The sequence below is a fragment of the Pristiophorus japonicus genome, chromosome 16, assembly GCF_044704955.1.
Source record: "Pristiophorus japonicus isolate sPriJap1 chromosome 16, sPriJap1.hap1, whole genome shotgun sequence".
Taxonomy (NCBI): Eukaryota; Metazoa; Chordata; class Chondrichthyes; family Pristiophoridae; genus Pristiophorus; species Pristiophorus japonicus.
Window position 1 is genome coordinate 82,776,218 of NC_091992.1, and position 21,289 is coordinate 82,797,506.

The 21,289-nt window shown below is 40.3% G+C and overlaps 1 protein-coding gene across 4 annotated transcripts in view; it reads right to left on the reverse strand.

Moving 5' to 3' along the window:
- Nucleotides 1-21,289, reverse strand: part of LOC139226625 (putative leucine-rich repeat-containing protein DDB_G0290503) — a 465,741-nt gene that overhangs the window by 32,954 nt on the left and 411,498 nt on the right. For all 4 annotated transcript variants that reach the window (XM_070857512.1, XM_070857513.1, XM_070857510.1 and 1 more), the window contains 4 exons: nucleotides 19,946-20,055; nucleotides 19,086-19,647; nucleotides 15,896-16,033; nucleotides 1,426-5,154 (listed from right to left, as the gene is read on the reverse strand). In XM_070857512.1, coding sequence (XP_070713613.1) covers nucleotides 1,426-5,154; nucleotides 15,896-16,033; nucleotides 19,086-19,647; nucleotides 19,946-20,055 — 4,539 coding nt within the window. The remainder of the gene's footprint in view (nucleotides 1-1,425; nucleotides 5,155-15,895; nucleotides 16,034-19,085; nucleotides 19,648-19,945; nucleotides 20,056-21,289) is intronic.

The following is a 21,289-nucleotide window of genomic DNA, read 5'->3' on the forward strand; positions in this document are numbered from 1 at the left end:
GCACCACCTTACTCAGCACACAAGAGGAGTTGAATCGGGGATATTTTTGGCCTGTGTGACATTTGTGACCTGTAACACTACCATGGAGAGAAAAATGCTCATTTATACATCCTGGTTGGATTTGAATTCAAGCCTCCAGACACAAAAGGGCAATGATTGAGACTATTGTCATAGTCACCCAAGCAACTTTGTCCCTTGGGACAACTTAAAAACTTTTGAACAGAGTGAAATGAGACCTGTCTATAAATAGAAAATATGATAAACTTAAGAGTTTTTAAGAGCATTTCTTGACAAGCAAAATAAGTTGTTAGTTTATTAGTGCCTCAAAGGTGCGATAGAGATATGTAGCCAGCTGAAAGAGAAAGAAAGAAAAAGGGAGATTCATATATTAGTAGCATAGCATCAAGACTAACAGCAAAGGGTAGTGTGGCCACCAATTTACATTAATAAGCATTGCTAGACTGGAACGAAGGGATACTATCAAATGCAATTGAACCCACTGTTCTGACAGCAATTAGAAATCTAAAATATTTAACAAAATGTAACTAAATGATTTGAATTCATTTGAATCATACGATTCAAATTCAATTTGTATCAACAAAATGTGAACACAGGAAATTTATCATTTTAAAATAAGGATGCAATTTTTTTAATAAAAGATTTTGTTTGAAAACTTTCCTTTAACGGGGTAATTAGGGGTCATGTGTCTTTGCAAAGGTTTTACATTTTGACAAACCTCTTTAATAAAGGTCAAAATTTAGATTGGCCTGATCAAAGGAGTTTGTGTGTAATAAATAAGATCTATTAACGCCAAAGAGTAGATAGGAACAGTGTACCAGAAGCTATAATTGTTCATTGCTAGCAAAACTAATCTTTTGATCTCAGGCGATACACAGGTTTTTAAAAAAATGCTAAATTGAATTTATTTGGACCTTACCCCACCTTCCTTCAACTACTGTAGCATACATTCAATTGTCTGGTAACTCAACAAAACATAATCCAGATGACTAACAGATAAATGGGTTCTGTTGCATTCGAAAGGATTGCTTACGAGCACACAGTAAACTCAAAAGACAGACACAACAGAGAAGAACTGGGCAAATTTCAGGTACAATTCATTTGCACTCGGGTTTGAAGCCAGCTCAAAACTGGGATAGCTATATAATAGCTTTGTAATGCAACTAGTTTCTTAATTTTCAGCAAATATTACATCTGTAGTATCTGTTTCCTTCCACCATTCCCCCAGAATTTGGAAAGTTTACTCCATGACTTTGCCCAGTCCAACCAGTACATCATGCAATTCTATCCTCCATGCAGGTCAAGACACAAAACAGAACACAACCATAAGCTAATTTGCTGGCAGCAAGGTGTAATGCTACAAGCCAACATGCAGTTATTAGTCAGTATTATTAAACACACGGACACCTTGAGATTCTCCAGGTCCTTTTCATATTTCTCCCGCAGAGCTGTTGGACTGGCTTCAATCTTATTTTTCGTGGCCTCTATCTGGGACTCCAGCTCTTGTATGCGATTTCTGAGCAGGGCCACTGAATGTGGCTCACTTGCTGCTTTTCTGTATGGGTCAGTGGATCTCTGTAGATCGCTTACAAGGTCCAATTCTTTAGGATCTCGATAGTCTTTTAAACTTTCTATTTCTCGTGTGAGCTCTTCTTTTATCCTAGCACACCTTTGTTCTAGCTCTCTCTTCTCCATTTTAAATTCTTCCCCTTGTCTCTTCAGCTCCTCAACATGTTTTTCCTTCAAATTTTCCATGCAGACAGTCAATGAATCTATTTCCTTCACATTTTCTTCTGTTTTCAGTCTCAATGTCTCTCCTGCCCTTGCTATGTCCCTTTTTAATTTCTCCACCTCTGCTTCATATGCTTCTCGTACTTCCCGTAGCTCTTTCTTATGCCTTGCTGCCATGTCCTGCAGTTCAATCGCCTTGTCCAATGAGTCAATTGGTTCTCCCTCAATTTGGATATGAGTTGTTCGTGCTCCAAAACTTGCTCCTGAAATATCCAATTTTTTAAACTCTGTAATCTCTCCTATTAATTTCTTTAACTCTAAATCCTGTTCTTGCTTTTGTTTCTTCAGCTCAGCTGCATGCTTGCTCTGCAACAAAGTAATGGAGCTTGCGTGCTCCATCTCCAGAGCTTCCAGTCGCAGCTGCATATCCCCACTTTGTGCGAGATCATGCTTCAACTGAATCTTGGTGATTACATATGATAATTCAGCTTGCACCATTGCATCCTGAAGCAGGAAAGGCCAGATGTCTTTTGCATCACTATGTCTGCTTAATGCAGGAATGCAATCCATGCTGTGAACAAGCCTTCTGGCCAAAATGCCCAGATCATCGTCTGCACACGACTGAATGGAGTGTGACATTTTCTTCAACAAGCAAGCGTTTCTCCTAATTTGTTGTGCTAACTCTGTCCTTACACGAAGGTCAAAGTCTTGGTCAGAAGCAGAAGCTGATGATAGTGTAAGGGATTTAGGACACAAGAGCAGCGATTCGCCATCTTCGGCATTATTCAGTTCACTACGAATTTCCTCGATCAGCCCATCAAACCGGCAAGTCCCATAAGCAGCTATAACATTCCTGAGCATCTGTTCACAGTTCTGGTTTCTGTGATGTATTTTCATGTACTTTGCTGTCAACTGCTGCAGTTTTACTTCTGAAACTGCCAAAATATTATGGGCCCAGAACATAATTTCACCTTTTATTAAAGTACTGTTTGCCATCATATTCAGGTAACTGTTTATGGGCTCATTTAATTGCTCTTCGACATCTGCAGTCTTGCTTTCATGAATTTTAGGCAAATTTGCCCAAAACTCTCCTTCTATTAATAATTTGTTAAGAACAGAATGTCCTATTTGAGTACTGACATCTTCCATGGATACCAAAGGCATGGTAATGCTTTCACTGTGTTCTCTAATTTCATCTAAAGTATTTTTTACACTGGAGTCTGAATTTTGCAAAGCATTGGCAATATTGTTAAGTGCTGCTGCTTCAAGTGACAATTTGTCAACTAAATGTTTTAGCTTTTCCTCCTCTGTTAAAGAGTCTTTCACTAAAGATTCACCACCAAAAAATATTCGATTTTTTCTGGCTAGATCTTCTTCCAAATGTTGCAAATATTGTACTGAACTTCCTAGCGCATGTACTAATTCAGACAATTGTCCATGCTGTTCCACATCCCATCCTTGAGCAAGTTGACCAGCTTTCTGCTGTAAACCTTCTAAAACATGATGCAACTGAAGTAGTTTAGTTTGCAATATTTGGAATTCAGAGTTGGTAGCCTGCACCAGTATCTTATGCTTGATATTTGAACTAGCAAGCTGCTCCGAGAGGGAACAGGTTAGTGACTGGTTTTCTTTTTCCTTCTCTTTTGGATAAACTCCAGTCTCTAATAGTCCTCCGTGATGTTGGGCATCACATTGCAGACTTATAGATGTACCTAAAGGACAAACAGTTTCCCCTTTAACGTTTTGTTCTATCAATAGTTTAGTTTCAAGTGTGTACACTATTGCCAGGTACTTTTTCAGGTTTGTAATGTAACTATCTGTTACTGTTGTGTCAAATGAACTTTCTGTATTCACAGAGGATGGCAGTCCTGAAAACCAACTTTCTGCGCACGTTTGTACTACTGAGCCAGTCAGTGCTGTTAGTTGGCCATCCAAATGCTGAAGCCTTGCCATCAACTCTTCAGAAAGCTGTGCACCGAAACTCACTGAGCTTTTGCCCCACTCTGGTTCAGGCCAACTGGTTGCGGAATGACCTGCTGAAAGACTTGGGAGGCTTCTTCTTGCTATATGTTCGTTATTTTTTCCTGAAGCTTCCAGATCTGATTTGAGTTTGCTGTTTTGGGAAAGAAGTTCCTTATAATTGTTTTCAGTTGTTTGCAGCTTTATGTCCTGTTCAGTTAATCTTGCTTCTGCATCTTCTAATTTGATCTTAAGTTGTTCTTTTTTCTCTATAAGCAAATCAATGTCTGTTGGTACCTGCCAACCAAGGCCTTTAAGTGTAGCCTCCTTAAGCTGAAGTTTCTTCTCCGTCTCCTCCAAGCTGGTGCCCAAAGCTTCCAGCTTGATTAAAGCCTCATTGAAGTCCTTATTTTTCTTTTCAAATTCTCTCTCATAGGATTCCTTTACTGACACCATCTTAAAATTGGTTTCTTCCACTTCATTTTTCAGTGTATTTACCTCTTGAATAGCCTTTTCAAAATCTTCATTCAGATCTTGATATCCTTCTCGCTCCTTTACCAATTCTAAGTTCAGCCCTTCAACTTCTCTATCAGCTTCTGTCAACTGATTAACAATTTCCTGATAACGTTGATTCAGTTGTTCATTCTCAGCTGACAAGATATCTATGTCATGGGTCAGTCTCTTCACTGTCCCCTCACTAATCCCAACATGCTCTTCCATTTGTCTCACCATCTCACTGCTTTTGAAAGAAGTGGCCAGCTTTTCTTTTTGAACTCTCTCCAACTGAGCTTCAAGAGTCTGCAGGCGATCTTCATATTCTCTAACCTTCTCTTCAGCTTCTCGTACACTGTGCGACAGGAGCTCCTTTTCCTTCTCATATTTTTCTTTCAGGCTCTCGTATTGTTTCTGAAAACGTTCTTCACTCTGAATAACCCCTTTTTCACTGTTACGCAGCCTATTGCTTGCTTCTTCCAGATGCTCTTGCAGCCGCTTCACTTCTCGCTGATAGTCGTCCTGAAGAGCCACTTGTCTTTCTAGATCCCTGAAAGCTTGTGTCTTTTCCAGAAGTAGTCCCTCTACTTCTCTAAGCTTCTCTTCACTCTCTCGCAACTTGGTGCTAAACATACTTAGCTTTCTCTCGTACTCATCCGCTTGCTCTTTATACTTTTGACGCTCAAGGCGCAAATCATTTTGGGTTTTGGATAATGACTGTTCATTAATGGCTACCTCTGATAAAGAAATGTCCAGTCTGGCCTGGAGGTTTTGCATTTTTGTCTCTTGTTGCCTCAAGAGCTCCTTGGCATCCTGGTTGTTCTTTTTTAGGCTCTGGGCTTGTGCATTGGCCACCTCTTGTCTCTGCCGTTGAACCTCCAGCTCAGCTTGTAGGTCCTGGTTCAGCTTCTGTAGCTGTTTCCAGGCGTTTGAACTTGCCAAAGGTGGCTCCAGCTTAGAAAAGGGGACCAGACAGTGGTTAACACAGATGTAAAAGATTTTTGAATAAACTGTTTTAATTTTTGCTTCTCAGTCCCAATAATGGAGATTTAAAAATATTATTTATTGGTTTGCAAATATATTTTTCTTCATGTAGATTTGAAAACTTCAGCATTATGCAAGGAACAAAAATTAAGTTTTCAGCAAATAAGGTAAAAGGCCAAACTATTATCTATTAGTTGCAAAATATTAAGCAAAGAAAATCCAAAGAGCATTCTGCACTAATGAAGTCAGAATATGGTTAGTATCTTAGAAAACATGCATATGGAAAGTTAGCATTATTGGTCAGGAGGCAAGAACCGTCAATGCATGGTTAGCATACAATAATCAACATACAGGCAGGGAATTTGTCGACTGATTCTTGAAATCCAGTGCTTTTAACCGTAGGTCCCTGTGAACACTTTCATAACAAAAACTCTTAAAGCTACCGACAATCTTTTAATTAAAACAGCCTCGAGTCTATAGCTTAGACCCGTTCAAACTTTCAAAGCTTGAGCTTTAATCTTCCAAAACAGTTACTCTGCATGTCTACCCCATCTATACCTTCCTGATGTAGTACAATGTGATCATACATCAGTAATAGCAGCGAGGCTACTTCTGGATGCAGCTACCATTTAACCATGTTGGTAGGAATTCAGGTTGGCTGGCTACAACATAGAGACACCTATAACAGATAGCCGAAGAAACAAAAGTCTTAAGCAAAGAGACAAGTGTGGATGTTTTCGAATCTATTTTGTTCAAATTACAAGGGTGTCAAAGAATAATTTAATATAGGGACTAGGTGATTTAAAAAAATGTTTAAAGCAGATATATTCCGGATTGTAATCCACTCATATTGACGGTCAATAAAGGTGGTTGATTCATTTATTCTGATGTTCAAAATTATTTTTTAGTTAACCTAGCTGCATCTGGTGCATAATGCAGTGGTAGTAGTTACCACTCCAATAAATACATGTTGGGAAAAGTGGGAATGGGTACAAATTCATCAAGATGTTTAAATAAAATGACTCAAAACAATCAGAATTAAAACAATCTCAATGCCTAACATCACCTCTTAAACCACACAGTATGTTAGTTCATTTATAACCCTTTTCCTTGCTTTCAGATAAATGTTTTATTGGGGAATTGCTGCTTCTTAGGCACAAAAGTCAGTTTCAGTACTTTGCTGTATCCATCATTATAAATGTTTTGCTCAATATGTGGTAACAATCCTGTATTTTCAGGATTTATTCAGAAAAAAATCTTGATGTACAAAGAATGCAATACTTCACCTATATTTTATGCAAATTTTAGTAGCTTTCTATATATAACTGATTTGTATTATTTCAGCACATTCAGATAATACTCTCCAGTTGCCTGAAGTAATGTAACAAGCACGAGTAAGGAAGACAGCTGCATTTTTAGAGATGGTGTAGTAATAGAGATGACTGAAGTAGGTAGTGTAGGGGTCAATGATGAAAGCTTATTGGGCCCAAGTTTCCACACAAAAAAAAACGCGCGATTCTGAAAAAAAACGCGGCGCCCAGGGGGGGTGGAGTCTACACTCGCGCCGATTTTGTAAGTGGGAGGGGGCGGGTACCATTTAAATTAGTTTTTTTCCTGCCGGCAACCCTGCGCGTGCGCGTTGGAGCGTTCGCGCACGCGCAGTGTGAAGGAAACATTGGCACTCGGCCATTTTTGTAGTTCTTTGTAGCCGTTTAATTTTTGAACATTTTTTAATAAAAGCACATTGCCATCAGCACATCAACACTGAGGCTTCTTGCAACAGTGAGAAGGCTGCAGGAAGCCTCAGAAAGTTGAGGCAGCCGTTTCCCCCCCCACCCCGCCGTCGGGAACGGCTTCCTCCTCCCACCCCCCCACTGCGGGAACGAACGGCTGCCCCCCCCCACAGGAACGGCTGCCTCAACTTGTGAGGCTTCCTGCAGCATTCTCCCTGGCTGAAGCACTTTCACACAGGTAGGAACATGGTTTATTTAATCTTTTCTTTGCTTATAAATTTTTATTCAGGTTGGATTTATTTGTATAAGTATAAATAAGCATTTATTATAGAATTTAATGACTTCCCTTCCCCCCCCACCTCGTTCTGGACGCCTAATTTGTAACCTGCGTCTGATTTTTTAATGTGTAGACAAGGTTTTTTCAGTTCTACAAAAATCTTCACTTGCTCCATTCTAAGTTAGTTTGGAGTACGTTTTCACTGTGGAAACTTTGAAATCAGGCATCAGTGGCCGGACACGCCCCCTTTTGAAGAAAAAATTCTGTTCCAAAGTGAAACTGTTCTAACTGACTAGAACTGCAGAAAAAAAAATGTGGAGAATTGCGATTTCTAAGATAGTCCGTTCTCCACCAGTTGCTCCTAAAAATCAGGCGCAAATCATGTGGAAACTTGGGCCCATTGAGTGGGGAAGAAAGCAATCGAGGGAATATATCAAAGAACATCAATGGGGATAGATATACTTGAAGATGCTTGGACTGATGAAATTGGAAAAGCTTGTAGAGCAAGAGGTTGATGGAGCTTGTGTGTCAGTTGTGGCTCAGTGGGTAGCACCTTCGCTTCTGTGTCGGAAGGTTGTGGGTTTAAGTCTCACTCCAGACTTGAGCACAAAAATATATGCTGACACTCCAGTGCGGTACTGAGGGAGTGCTGCACTATCAGAGGTGCCGTCTTTCGGATAAGACGTTAAAACCTGCTCTCTTAGGTGGATGTAAAAGATTTCATGGCACTATTTCTAAGAAAAGCAGGGCAATTATCCCCGGTGTCCTGGTCAATATTTATTCCTCAATCAACATTACTATCTGGCCATTATCATGTCGCTGTTTGTGGGAATTTGCTGTGCGCAAATTGACTGCTGCGTTTTCTACATTATAACAGTAACTAGACTTCAAAAAGTATTTCTTTGACAGTAAAGCACTCTGGGATGTCCAGTGGTCATGAAAGGAACTATATAAATAGAAGTCTTTCTTTATTGTTTGCGTAAGTAACATTAAGGCGCATGGTCATGGCAGGGTTTTAATTTCTGGCTAACCTATCTGGACCTTGAGTCTGGTGTTTAGCACACAGTGGAAGTTAAAATGTTCATGAACGCAGTATAACCCATCGAGGTAACCAAAAGTGACTCTGATTCAGGTAGCTGCTTTAGAATAACGTAACTTGTGAACCACGGCACACAAAATCAAATTGCCATCGTCACGTCAAACTGCTATCTGAGTTTGGTACTGATATTACAGCAAGTTGCTTCGAGTTTAAAATACAGTAAGTAGCAGTGAAAGGTAAGGAGAAAGTCTGTATTTCTATTGTATATTAAAAATCTTACATCTGCATACACTCCCTGTCTGAATCATTTGACTTACTGTTAACACAATTTTGTCAAACATTTTCCCATTATAGTTCAGTGCCGGGCTAATCAACCCCCCTCCCTCTCATAGCATTGGCCCATTATAGGTCATAATAATAGAATACATATTACGACCTATACCCGAACCACAACATGTTAACTTAAAATATAAACAAATAAATGTTTGGGTTACGACACTTTGTTACTGACTATTAAAAATATTATTCTATCTTCATTTCAAATGTATTTGTTCCGTTTTCTACATTTAGTTTATATATGCAGGCAAAATTCTTCTCAGAGTATATCAAATCACACTATCAAATCGAATGTTTCTAAGTACTAAACTAAAATTAATGATTTGTGCACTGCCATCTTAAAAGCACGAGTAAGCAAGTCAATATCTAATTTATTATAAATTATTGATTTAATTTTTCATGTTCAATTCAACTCGTTGCTCCATTATTTCCCTCACTATTGCTCAATTTATAAACATAAAATTAAGATCTATCCTCACCAACCCACATGAAAATAATTTACGCAGTAATGCTACCCGACCCCAAAATGTATTAAATTATTCATTCTCTACCACATAAATTATTTAATTAAATTTTCACATTTTATTTCATATGCTCACTCTAATCTTCAAACTCTATATACGCACAATTAAATAATTCACCTACCATGCAACAAGTAAAAAAATTACTAACTTCTGCTGGGAAATGCATGTATGTGGATATTAGAAGACTTGGCTATGATGCCCTAACTTTGGAAGAGCAGACGGTCACAGAAACAGGGAGTGCATCTACTAGTGGATTATGGTCATTCGTATGCCGTCCATGTGACTTATTTAAAAGTCTATCCATTTTATTTGTTCGTATATTTTGCATCCTTCTGTGCTGTGGCTGCCAAGAATGAAATTCCATGGCTGCCCGTGCACCAACTGTGAAATCTCATTGAACATACGCTAGATAAGTATATGAAGGAATTCCCACTCGACTGCCTGAAATAATGTATGAAATATCCAGCCCATGCGGGTGGGCGGGCGGGGGAGGGGAGAAGAGAGAGAGAGAGAGAGAGAGAGAGAGAGAGAGAGAGAGAGAGAGAGAGAGAGTGCGAGCGAGGAAGAAAGAAAGGAGAGAGAGAGAGAAAGAAAGGAGAGAGAGAGAGAGAAAGAAAGGAGAGAGAGAGAGAGAGAAAGAAAGGAGAGAGAGAGAGAGAGACGGGTGGGGGAATTGGAGGGGAGAGAGGGAACTCAGGGAAGACGAATCACGTTCTTCCAACCCCCTTTACACCCAATTTCTTGGAAAGTTCGGTGCGTGCGTTATAAGGAACATTGTTGGAGTGGATGAAATCCAGAGTCACTATTCACTTCATACCCAATAAACCTGTTAACAATCCGCACACAATGCACCATCTATAGCAGGGGGCGGGGGGGGGGGGGGTGGGGGGTGGGTGGGGAGCAGATAAGGTCATGCACGTGCACTGGGGTAAGGGACATAGGCTGGGGGAGGCAGCACTTGCGCTGGGGTAAGGGTCTTCGGCTGGAATTTAGTGGCTTTTGCTGGGTTGTTCACGATCTGTCCTCTCTGGCTTTTGAAGTCAGAATGGATCAAACTACAATTTGCAAAATCAGCCAGAACTTGGCCTGGGCGGTTCTAGTTACACATTCCAGAGAAACTTCAAGGTGTGGCTTATCCTCCAAGGGGACCAATCAGCAATAGGTCATGTGATAATGGAAAGCCAATCAGAGACACAGTGGCCATTTTGTTAGTACAAATAAGCGCAACCAAAAAAAACACCTCACTTGAATTGTGATCTCTCAAGTTCTTTTTCAACAGTTGCTAATGAATTGAATATAAATTAACCTATTTTCTATTCCAGGATGCAGGTGCTAGATCTAGAATTAAACTGAGAAGCTTGGTAATGAATTGAGCTCAGATATGTATTGCACCTTTATGATCTTGTATGAGTCAAGTGCAGGTGAAATTACTGCAGTACAGCAACCCTTAAGTGGTGATAAATCGGAACAGAAGCAAAATGTGAAAGCAATGTGAAGAAGCTGAAACAAGGCAGTAAAGTTTTTGCATTTCAATTCTACAATGGAAGAGGGGAAACCATCTTTAGTTCTGGAAGAAAGGCGGTACATAAGAACATAAGAATTAGGAACAGGAGTAGGCCATCTAGCCCCTCGAGCCTGCTCTGCCATTCAAAAAGATCATGGCTGATCTGGCCGTGGACTCAGCTCCACTTACCCGCCCGCTCCCCATAATCCTTAATTCCCTTATTGGTTAAAAATCTATCTATCTGTGATTTGAATACATTCAATGAGCTAGCCTCAACTGCTTCCTTGGGCAGAGAATTCCACAAATTCACAACCCTCTGGGAGAAGAAATTCCTTCTCAACTCGGTTTTAAATTGGCTCCCCGGTATTTTGAGGCTGTGCCCCAAGTCATTAAGTGGAATACTTACAAGGAATTACAACTTCAACATCCATGCAATTTTTTTTTGTCAAATACTTTTGTTTTAATAGTGCTGACGAGATCAGGAAACAAGCTGGGTGGAGTATTGAATCCTGTAGTGACAGGGAGTTGAATGAGTGGTTAACCTCAGGTGATTGTGCCATTTCACGGAGTCTGAACTAGTTTAATTTACAGTAGGGATCCAAGAACTCCTCCAACCGAGTTCCCAATGAGGTAATCAGTTTTTTGTGTTTATAAAAACCCTCCTTTTAAAAACTCAAAGAAATAAATAAAGCTCTTGAAGTTAATCATTCTTAGTAACTGAACTTTAAAGCGAGGGAGTGATGCCAGCACTAACACTGTAAAGTGTGCGTGCAAGGATGAGAAACCACCCAACAAGAACATGTTAATTCCCAGCTATTTAGCTTTTATGAAAAATGCTTTTAAAATTCACCATTCAGCTGTAGACTGATAAAATTTGCATTTTATACCAACCCAAGCTACTTCACTCGAGAAAGATTTCTGCTTCCCCATTTAGAGCAAAGCCCTTTTTTTAAAACAAGCTCAAGAGTTCAGTATTCTTTCTTCTCATTTTTATAATTATCGTTTCTCTAGTTCATATCTGCATCGTTGCTATTTTTCAACCCCACCACCCACTATTCTGGCTAAATTGGGACATGATAATCTGAGCAATATACGTAGCCATGGTTATGATCACTGCTGTTCTAACAAAGGGTTATGTTTTATGTGGGAGTAGTCTTACTGACACCAACTTCCCAAGACACCAAGTCTACCTCAGTAGGGAGTGAGGAAATAGGCGACAGTCGAAGCTGGGATTTGAGAGACTCCTGCACAGAGGGTCAGCATTTTACTATCAGCCACACAGTCTGTTTTAAATACTAATTTTATGCTTACTGAGTGAATGAGTTTCTTTGTAACAAAATTCCCATTTAACTTGGCTGTTTTTTATCTGGATAAATATTTACAGATTTTCCATTCTGGTTCCCTTTTGATGTTTCTGCAGATACTCATGAGCAACATGGTATAAATTATAGAAAAGTACACATATTAACAGACTGCAGAAACCCCCTCAAAAAGCAACAGTAGAAATCACTGCTCATTTCACCTACAATTGGTTTATCCAAAAGTTCTAGGTGTGAACTTGCCCCAAAAACATCTTGCACCTAATTTTTAAATGTGAAAGCTGGAATATTCAGTTATGTCCTGAAATCATAAATTAAAATAAATAACCAGAACCAGAAGGTTCCAGGTTTAATTTCCAGTCTGTGATCAGACAGAAGCAGAAGCAACGTGGTGGAGAGGACAGAGAGATAATCGACCAGTTCTCCCGCTTCAGATTGCTATCCAGTCACTCTGCTTGTAATTGGGTACATGGATGTTGACTGAGAATACACTTAGCCTGGATGTAGTTCCCCCACCCAATGGTCAGTCAACAAGCCTGCCAACACTAGATTCATGGGTGAAGCATGACAAAGTATCCAACAAAAGAATCAGCACCTTCGAGAGAGGAGGGGAAAAGAAAATGAAGGAAAACTAAATCAATACATTCCATTCCTCTATTAAAACTGGATAGAGTTCAGGCAAAAAAATGACAAATGGATTTACGCATGATAAAAGATGAAGAGGAGGAAAATTGAAAAAAAGCTCACTCTAGGAAACAGTCACTGGTCTTTTTCACAAGGGTACAAAAATTAACCCCATTCTAGCAAGTAAATTTATTTTAAAAAGTGAAAGTTGTTGATAATCTAAACTATTTTAAACTGCACTAACATCTTGCTTCCCTTAATGCTTTGTGAACAGATCAAGTTATGCATAGCCCATACGTCTAAGATCAGTCATGGGAGAAATAAGTCCTTGTTCACTGACATTATCACAGAACCTCATCAATTAAGTTAAAATCCCTTTTGGAATGCTTCTAGCTTTTAATTAAGGTGTCGGGAGATCAGGACAAGAAAAGACCATTCAGCCCACCAAAGCTCACCCATCCAACAGCAATAACAATTTGTATTTATATAGCGCCTTTAACATAATGAAACGTCCCAAGGCGCTTCACAAGGAGTATTATGCGATAAAAATTTGACACCGAGCCACACAAGTAGAAATTAGTGCAGGTGACCAAAAGCTTGGTTAAGGAGCGTCTTGAAGGAGGAAAGAGAGGTAGAGAGGTGGGGATGTTTAGGCAGGGAGTTAGAGAGCTTGGGGCCTAGGCACAGATGGCACGGCCACCAGTGGTTGAGCGATTATAATCAGGGATGCTCAAGGAGGGCAGAATTAGAGGAGTGCAGACATCTCGGGGGGTTGTTGGGCTGGAGGAGATTACAGTGATAGGGAAGGGTGAGGCCATGGAGGGATTTGAAAATAAAGATGAGAATTTTGAAATCAAGGCGTTGCTTAACCGGAAGCCAATGTAGGTCAGCAAGCACAGAGGTGATGGGTGAGCGAGACTTGTTGCAAGTTAGGACACGGGCAGCTGAGTTTTCAATCACCTCTAGTTTACAAGGGGTAAGATGTGGGAGGCCAGCCAGGAGAGCGTTGGAATAATCAAGTCTAGAGGTAACAAAGGCATGTATGAGGGTTTCAGCAGTGGATGAGCTGAGGCAAGGGTGGAGACAGGGGATGTTACGGAGGCGGAAATAGGCGGTCTTAGTTATGCTGCGGATAGGTGATCGAAAGCTCATTTCAGGGTCAAATAAGACAGCAAGGTTGTGAACCAGTATATTAACTCTTCTATTATGATACCCAATTGCATTCTGAATAACCCCACTTAAGTTTGTAATCTATTAAGCAAGGTGATCATTCTTTGAACAAGCAAATTTTTTGCAAATATCTATTTAAATTAACTTTTCACTAATTTCCACTTGTGTCAGCTACTCTTACTTTCTTGGTGCACACAACTATAAAGTGGGGTTACTTTATCAATAGCTTTTAATATTTATTTATGTTATAAAAATGTATCAGCGCCTTTTTATTTTGGTCCGACAGCTATCCCTTTAATTCAGGGCACAATATCTAATGAGTTTATAAAGCCATATGCATTGGTTCAGCGTGCATTGATACATATGCTGCAAAGTTTGTTATTATTGTTTCCATGGTAATAGGCCGTGGGAGTTCAAGACTGTAAAGGTTAAGCTTCTCTCAACTATCCTCATAACTCATCCCTGTTAAACTTCGATCAGATAAGATTTTTTCAAAATGCTTTTGCTTGGACAATGTCTACTCTGCCCCATTGTACTTTGTCTAGGTAATAAAATATCAAACTCAATTAAATTTTCAAAATAATTTTGGTGAATTCTTTTTATAAGACATTCCATACAATAAACAGAAAACTGCATCCATACAAAGTTGCCAGCACAAATCTTCCACTTCCCTTGAAACAGTAAATTCAGCTCTGACAACTGAGTTAGTAGTGTGCTACTGGGTTCATCTCACTTACAAGGACTCTCAATCACTCATGTGTGAGATAATTGTGAATTTGAGGTCTTTCCACAAGTGTGAGATAAGAACATAAGAATTAGGAGCAGCAGTAGGCCATCCGGCCCCTTGAGCCTGCTCTGCCATTCAATAAGATCATGACTGATCTTCTACCTCAACTCCATTTTCCTGCACTATCCCCATATCCCTTTATTCCCTTACTATCCAAAAATCTAGCGATCTCAGTCTTGAATATACTCAAAGACTGAGCCTCCAAAGCCTTCTAGAGTAGAGAATTCCAAAGCTACAACACCCTCCGAGTGAAGAAGTTTCTCCTATCTCAGTCCTAAATGGCCAACCCCTTAGCCAAGATCTTATATTTTTTTTTACTGAATTGGATTTATTTGGCATGCACTTCATTGAGAGCACTGCACCGATTCGGCATTTAAATCATCAGTCGAAGATGCTATAAACTGAAGCATAAAACAGATTGATGCTATCCAAGATTTATTTGGCTCAAACTTCATTATAGACTTAAATAATCAAAGGTTGAAATTCAATTATACTCCAAGATCGCCAACTGTCAGAATTGTTCCATGTTGGACTTTTTTGTGCTCGTCTATTGAAATCTTGTGGACATTGAACCGTATTTTGAATAAAACTGAATCCTGTTGAAGGGTTAGATGAAGAATTAGCCCTAGTATTCCATTTCTGGCCATTTTCAGACAAGGGACATAGTACTTTCTTTTTATACAATGTTAGTTTCTATTCTATTCATATTTCACTAACTCAGATTCCATTAGTGTGCAACCAGTCCTCAGCAATTCACAGGAGTGTTATAGCGTACCATGAGCACTATCGTTCTGTAAAATACTCTTTGCCGGTTTGGTCTCTTCTAATGACAGAACATAAAGGCCACATGCCAATTTTTTTTGCCTATTACGTTGGCAGAATGGGGAAAAAGTAGAAGTGAGAGTGGAAATGAAGCTGAAGAGAAAATCTCAAACTTCTCCAGAGTTTGAACATTTATGAACTGTGAGAGCTTTGCTCTCACAAGCCACAAAGTCAACCAAACCTCAAGTTTCAAGTAAGTGTCATTCATTAGTCGCCATATATTGGCAGTTTTACATTTTAACTTAAAACTAATCTCAAACTGGCTTGGTTTTTATTTGGTTGTTTATTTCTGAAACTAGTAAAAGAAACACTAAAATGCTCACCAAAATTCCCCTCTATATGGTACATTACTGGGGTCACTTTCCCCTTAAACATTAAAAGCTACTATTAATGGTATAAAAGCACCAATGATTCATCAGTTCTTCATGTTGTCATGCAGCAGTCCATGCATTTAAAAATAAATTCTGGTAAGTTGTCAGTTTACAAAACATGCAAAGGGTTGATACAGGAGGTAGCGCTCTCTACATGTCAAAAGGGAGATATGCCTCTACGGGACAGGGCTTTTTTTTTTCTTACCTGGGAGATGTACCCAGAACGGACCTGCTGCTCACGATCCACACTAGCCTTCAGCTGAGCTTCGAGCTCTGCCCTGTATTTCTGCGAGTCTACCAATTCCTGCTGGCAGTGCTCCAACTGGATTTTCAATTCTTCAAGCTACAGAAATAACAAATCCCATTTTACAGAGGAACAATTTAGAGTTACCATGCTCTCTCTCATTTAAATAGCATTTTCTAAACATTAGAAGTATTTGGTCTAAGGTAAGGGGATTGGTGGGGGGTGGGAAGAGAAAGAAGTGAGGATAACAGAAAGACTAAGTCACCTTGGTGAGCATCATCTCCTACTGGGTGATCACAAAGTGACATTGGGAACAAATGAAAAATCCTTCGTCCATATGAGTAGTAAGTGGAGCAGCATATTATTGTGTTGATATGATACACCATGTAGTGGAAGGCTGCATGTACATATTCACTCTGAAACACAGCATGCTCTTGACTTACTCGGTGGAAACCAGGATGGCGTACAGCGAACCTTCTACCTAGCTACACACCAGAATGACGTACGCAACACCCAAAGTATCCTCCTGATCATGCTGCCAGATTGGAAACTGCTTGGACATTTCCAGCACCAAGCCAGGAACAAATAGTACGATGTAATTGCCTTTCTTTCTCTTTTTATATACTTCTAAATGTTTGCTAAGATAATGTATCACACTACAGTGCATAACCTGGATGTGTTATTGGTTTTGATTAAAATGTAGCTAGAAACATTGTTCTTCAACATATTACAAGGCTTTTTTTGCAGTCATATGATCAAAGATAAAAAAGCTCTTCATTGAACAGTATCCATTTCAATTTTCAGGGTTAGAAGTTTGGGTTCCAGAGACTATCGATAAATGTGGGCTCTACCCTGTATCATGTTATAAAGTAATTATATTCATTCTGCCTGAAATTGTAGCTGGACCAATGCACTTGATATTTTTTTTAAATGGAACCATGTCCATTGCTTCTGAGAATCTGTTTCTTGCTCAGACAGCCTGAATCTGATCAATCCGAGCTTGCTGTATATGGAGTGGGCATTGAGATACAAAGAGGACTGCCCACCTTTGATTTGAGTAGGACGTGCAGACATACTCCATCAGGCCAGAATTGTTTGCCGAATATCTCAGATGATGCATGTAAGCTTGACATTGTGAGGAGATGGCAGAGGAATTATCGGATTGGTTGACCCACTGAGGATATCATGTTGGAAAGTAGTAGCTATCTCAAGATCAACAACTTTGACACAAAAAGCTTGCTTTGATCAAAGAATCTGTTCTTTACTTCAAAGGAAATGGAGGTACACGTGGGAAGAGTTTGACAATCCTAATTTCGATTCACTCAGTGAAAACATTCTCTACTTCACCTGGAGGTGGAACACCATACTGCAAATGCATTGATGATTTATTTACCCAGATTTCAGTTGGAGGATTCTTGGGAAGACTCAAAAGGCTTCGTGATTTTTGTTTTGAAATGCCACAGTTGCAGTTTACATTATTTCTTTATAGATCTATCTCTTCCTCTCAATTTGATTTGTAACTTTAACCTGATCTATAGGTGGTCAGAGTGGCATTTCTCCAGCTATTGAAGTGATCAGGAGTTCACGGTAGATATTCTGTAAATCTTTTCAGTAAACTATCAGTGTTAATCCTACAGCTCACTAACTCTTTACTCCACATATAGTTTATAAGTTGCTGTACATAGAACAAGGCAGGCCCATGCTTCCTGAGTACAAGGAAGAATGTTGGTAGGAAGCTTGAATTGTAACTACATAAATAGCATTTCAGTGTTTGTCTTTAGCCATTTACTATGGGTTCTTTTTTAAAACCCTTCAGCATTCTCAACTTTCATTCCCTTGTTACCCAACAAGCCCCCTTGATTTAGTTGGCACAAGGGATGGGAGACTAGTAAGAGTTGGACAGGACTGCTAAGTCATCCTTCACAAATGGCACGTTCTAGGGTTATGGCTGGGAAAGAAAGGCACACATTAATTGCTGAAACAACATTACTGTAGGGATTTGAATCCACAGCTCACTTGTACATGAAACACGACTACTATCATTTCAATAATTGAAAAACATGTATGCATTGTCTGGAGAACTCCTTTCAATAAACTGTGTAATTTAGGCTAAGAAGCAGCTGGCAGTGAGTTACAAGGCAGGAACTCAACTGAGCTGCCAATGAAAATGAGCAGAGCCTTGATGTTAAATCACTGCCTTCAACTCACCACGACATCTTTCATACTTAATAATAAACAGACTGCAGTCATAGGTGGCATGAATACTGAACAAGAGGAAGCATCATACAGGTGAAAAATTAATAAGATTATAATGACCCAAAGTGATTATACATAGGATAATGCAACTGATGTCACCATTTTTTGTTCCAGCAGAATTACACATCATAAACTGCAATGCATCTCCGTTTAATACAACTCTAAATAAGCCTGGTTCTGGTGAGTAGAAGTTCGACACAATTTTTCTTCATTTGCCATTCCTTGCAGGTTATAACCACCTCCATAATTCTCATCAATGCTGCCACAAACTTTGCACATTCCATCCCTTTACCCATATCCCCCCACGCCCACGGTCAACAAGACTGTTCATAACTTCAGCGTCCTATTTGACCGAGTTCAGCTTCTGATTCTCTCCATCAGAAAGATTGGATACTTCCACCTCTAACATCGCCCGCCTCCGTCCCTAACTCAGCTGATCACCACTGGCGTTGCCACCTACAGACTCGACCATTCTAATGCTCCCCTAGCTCGTCTCCCATCCTCGACCCTCCATAAACGTCAGCTCATCCAAAACTCTGCTGCCTGCATCCTATCCTGCACCAAATCTCAATCGCCCATCACCCCTGACCTCGTTGACATACATTGGCTCCCGCTCCAATGCCTTAAATTTAAAATTCTCATCTTGTTTAAATCCCTTCATACACTCGTACATCCCCATCTCTGTATCCTCCTCTAGCCATACAATCAACCTTCTCTCCAAACTCTTCATTCTTCTGACTCTGGCCTCTTATGCATTCCCCGTTCCTTTACCCCACCATTGGCAGCCATGCTTTGAGTCGCCTAAGCCCCAAGAGTAAGTGAATATATACTTTAGGTTTGACAACGAACCACCTTGATCATTTTTAACGGGGAGTAATTGTACATTTTTGCTTACCTCTTTTGTATGGGTTTGCAGCAGCTTGTCAATCTGTGACGTTTGTGAACTTGGTAATACTGTTGCCAGGGGAACCCGCCGTTCTTCCCTGAGGGGCGTCCGTTCAACCTGCTGCCAGTGCTCTTCAATTTCGTCGTGCACCCTTTGCCTCCGGTCCAGTGGCGGCGAGGAACTGGCTGCTTCAAATTCCATCCTGCTTGCATCAGCTGAACTTGAACCTGCTGTTCCAGTCACAGCCTCGTATCTTTTTCTACGTTCCTCCCGCCGTTTAGTCCGTTCCCAATCGTTCATGTCTGATGGAGGTGAACCAAATCTTTCGGCATGGCTGTCACATAAATCTGCCTTTGCTGCTCTCTCTTGCGCTAAGGCTTGTGCTATTGGCCTGAATTCCGCCCAGTCAAAGGTTTTTGACCTGCCCTCTCTCCTCCTTTCACGCGCTCGGCTTTTTCGCTGCCCTGTCTCTTTATCCACAGAAGATGTTTCAGACGATGGCGAGTCTGATTTGCTATCATAATGTGGAGTTGTATCTGGGAGAATCACAGCACAGTGTTCTTCTGGTAAGCTGATGGAACAAACCACTGGATATAAATTCCTTAAAATGCAATAATCTACATGTAATTATGTTGTGTATGTTTGCTTCAGCTAGTGGCACTTCCACAATGCTAAATCAGACACAGGTAAGAAGAGAGCTACAGTACCTAAAAAATGTTTGGTATCAAATCTATTTGAAATTATAAAATCACTTTAAATTCAGCCAGAATATTCTTAAATAATACATTTACGCAGCACTTCCTGTAATGAACTGCTATAGAATCTGCATAACAACAATAATAAAGAGTTGCAGTGAAACTTGTTCCTACCTGGCAACATCTGGTGCTGTTGAAGGACGGATATTTTTCATTAATGCCTGCATCCAATTGCGTCGGATACCAGCAGTCATCGCAGAAAGGGTAAACAAAGCTTCCTGGGTCTGTAAAATGAGATAAAGTCATCTGTATTATCCATAAAGTCTGTGCATTAGCCTCTTCTGCATCACTCTAATCAAGCTTAAATACTGAGTGATGAAAGGTTAGTGAAGAGTTCAACATAATGTAATTTGTGAGTTCCCCAGATTGGTCAGTGGTTAGAAATATCATATGTTGTGGGACTGAACCACAGATACCAGGTTATCAGCTTCCATCAGCGCCTGTGCAGAGTCAACTCATCTCATGCACAGCAGTGGGGACACTACCACTGGCCTCCATTTATCTGGGCTTGAAGAGGGAAAATGGTCAAGGAAGTGGCCCTAGAAATAGTGGATGCATTGGTGATCATTTTCCAACAGTCTATCGACTCTGGATCAGTTCCAATGGACTGGAGGGTAGCTAATGTAACACCACTTTTTTAAAAAGGAGAGAGAAAACGGGTAATTATAGACCGCTTATAGCCTGACATCAGTAGTGGGGAAAATGTTGGAATCAATCATTAAGGATGAAATAGCAGCCCATTTGGAAGCAGTGACAGGATCGGACCAAGCCAGCATGGATTTATGAAAGGGAAATCATGCTTGACGAATCTTCTGGAATTTTTTGAGGATGTAATTAGCAGAGTGGACAAGGGAGAACCAGTGGATGTGGTGTTTTTGGACTTCCAAAAGGCTTTTGACAAGGTCCCGCACAAGAGATTGGTGTGCAAAATCAAAGCACATGGTATTGGGGGTAATGTACTGACGTGGATAGAGAACTGGTTGGCAGACAGGAAGCAGAGAGTGGGGATAAACGTGTGCTTTTCAGAATGGCAGGCAGTGACTAGTAGAGTGCCACAGGGCTCAGTGCTGGGACCCCAGCTCTTTACAATGTACATTAACAATTTAGATGAAGGAATAGAGTGTAATATCTCCAAGTTTGCAGATGACACTAAACTGGGTGGCGGTGTGAGCTGTGAGGAGGACGCTAAGAGGCTGCTGGGTGACTTGGACAGGTTAGGTGAGTGGGCAAATACATGGCAGATGCAGTATAATGTGGATAAATGTGAGGTTATCCAGTTTGGAGTCAAAAACACGAAGGCAGAATATTATCTGAATGGTAGCAGACTAGGAAAAGGGGAGGTGCAACGAGACCTGGGTGTCATGGTTCATCGGGCACGCAGGTACAGCAGGCGATAAAGAAGGCAAATAGCATGTTGGCCTTCATAGCTAGGGGATTTGAATATAGAAGCAGGGAGGT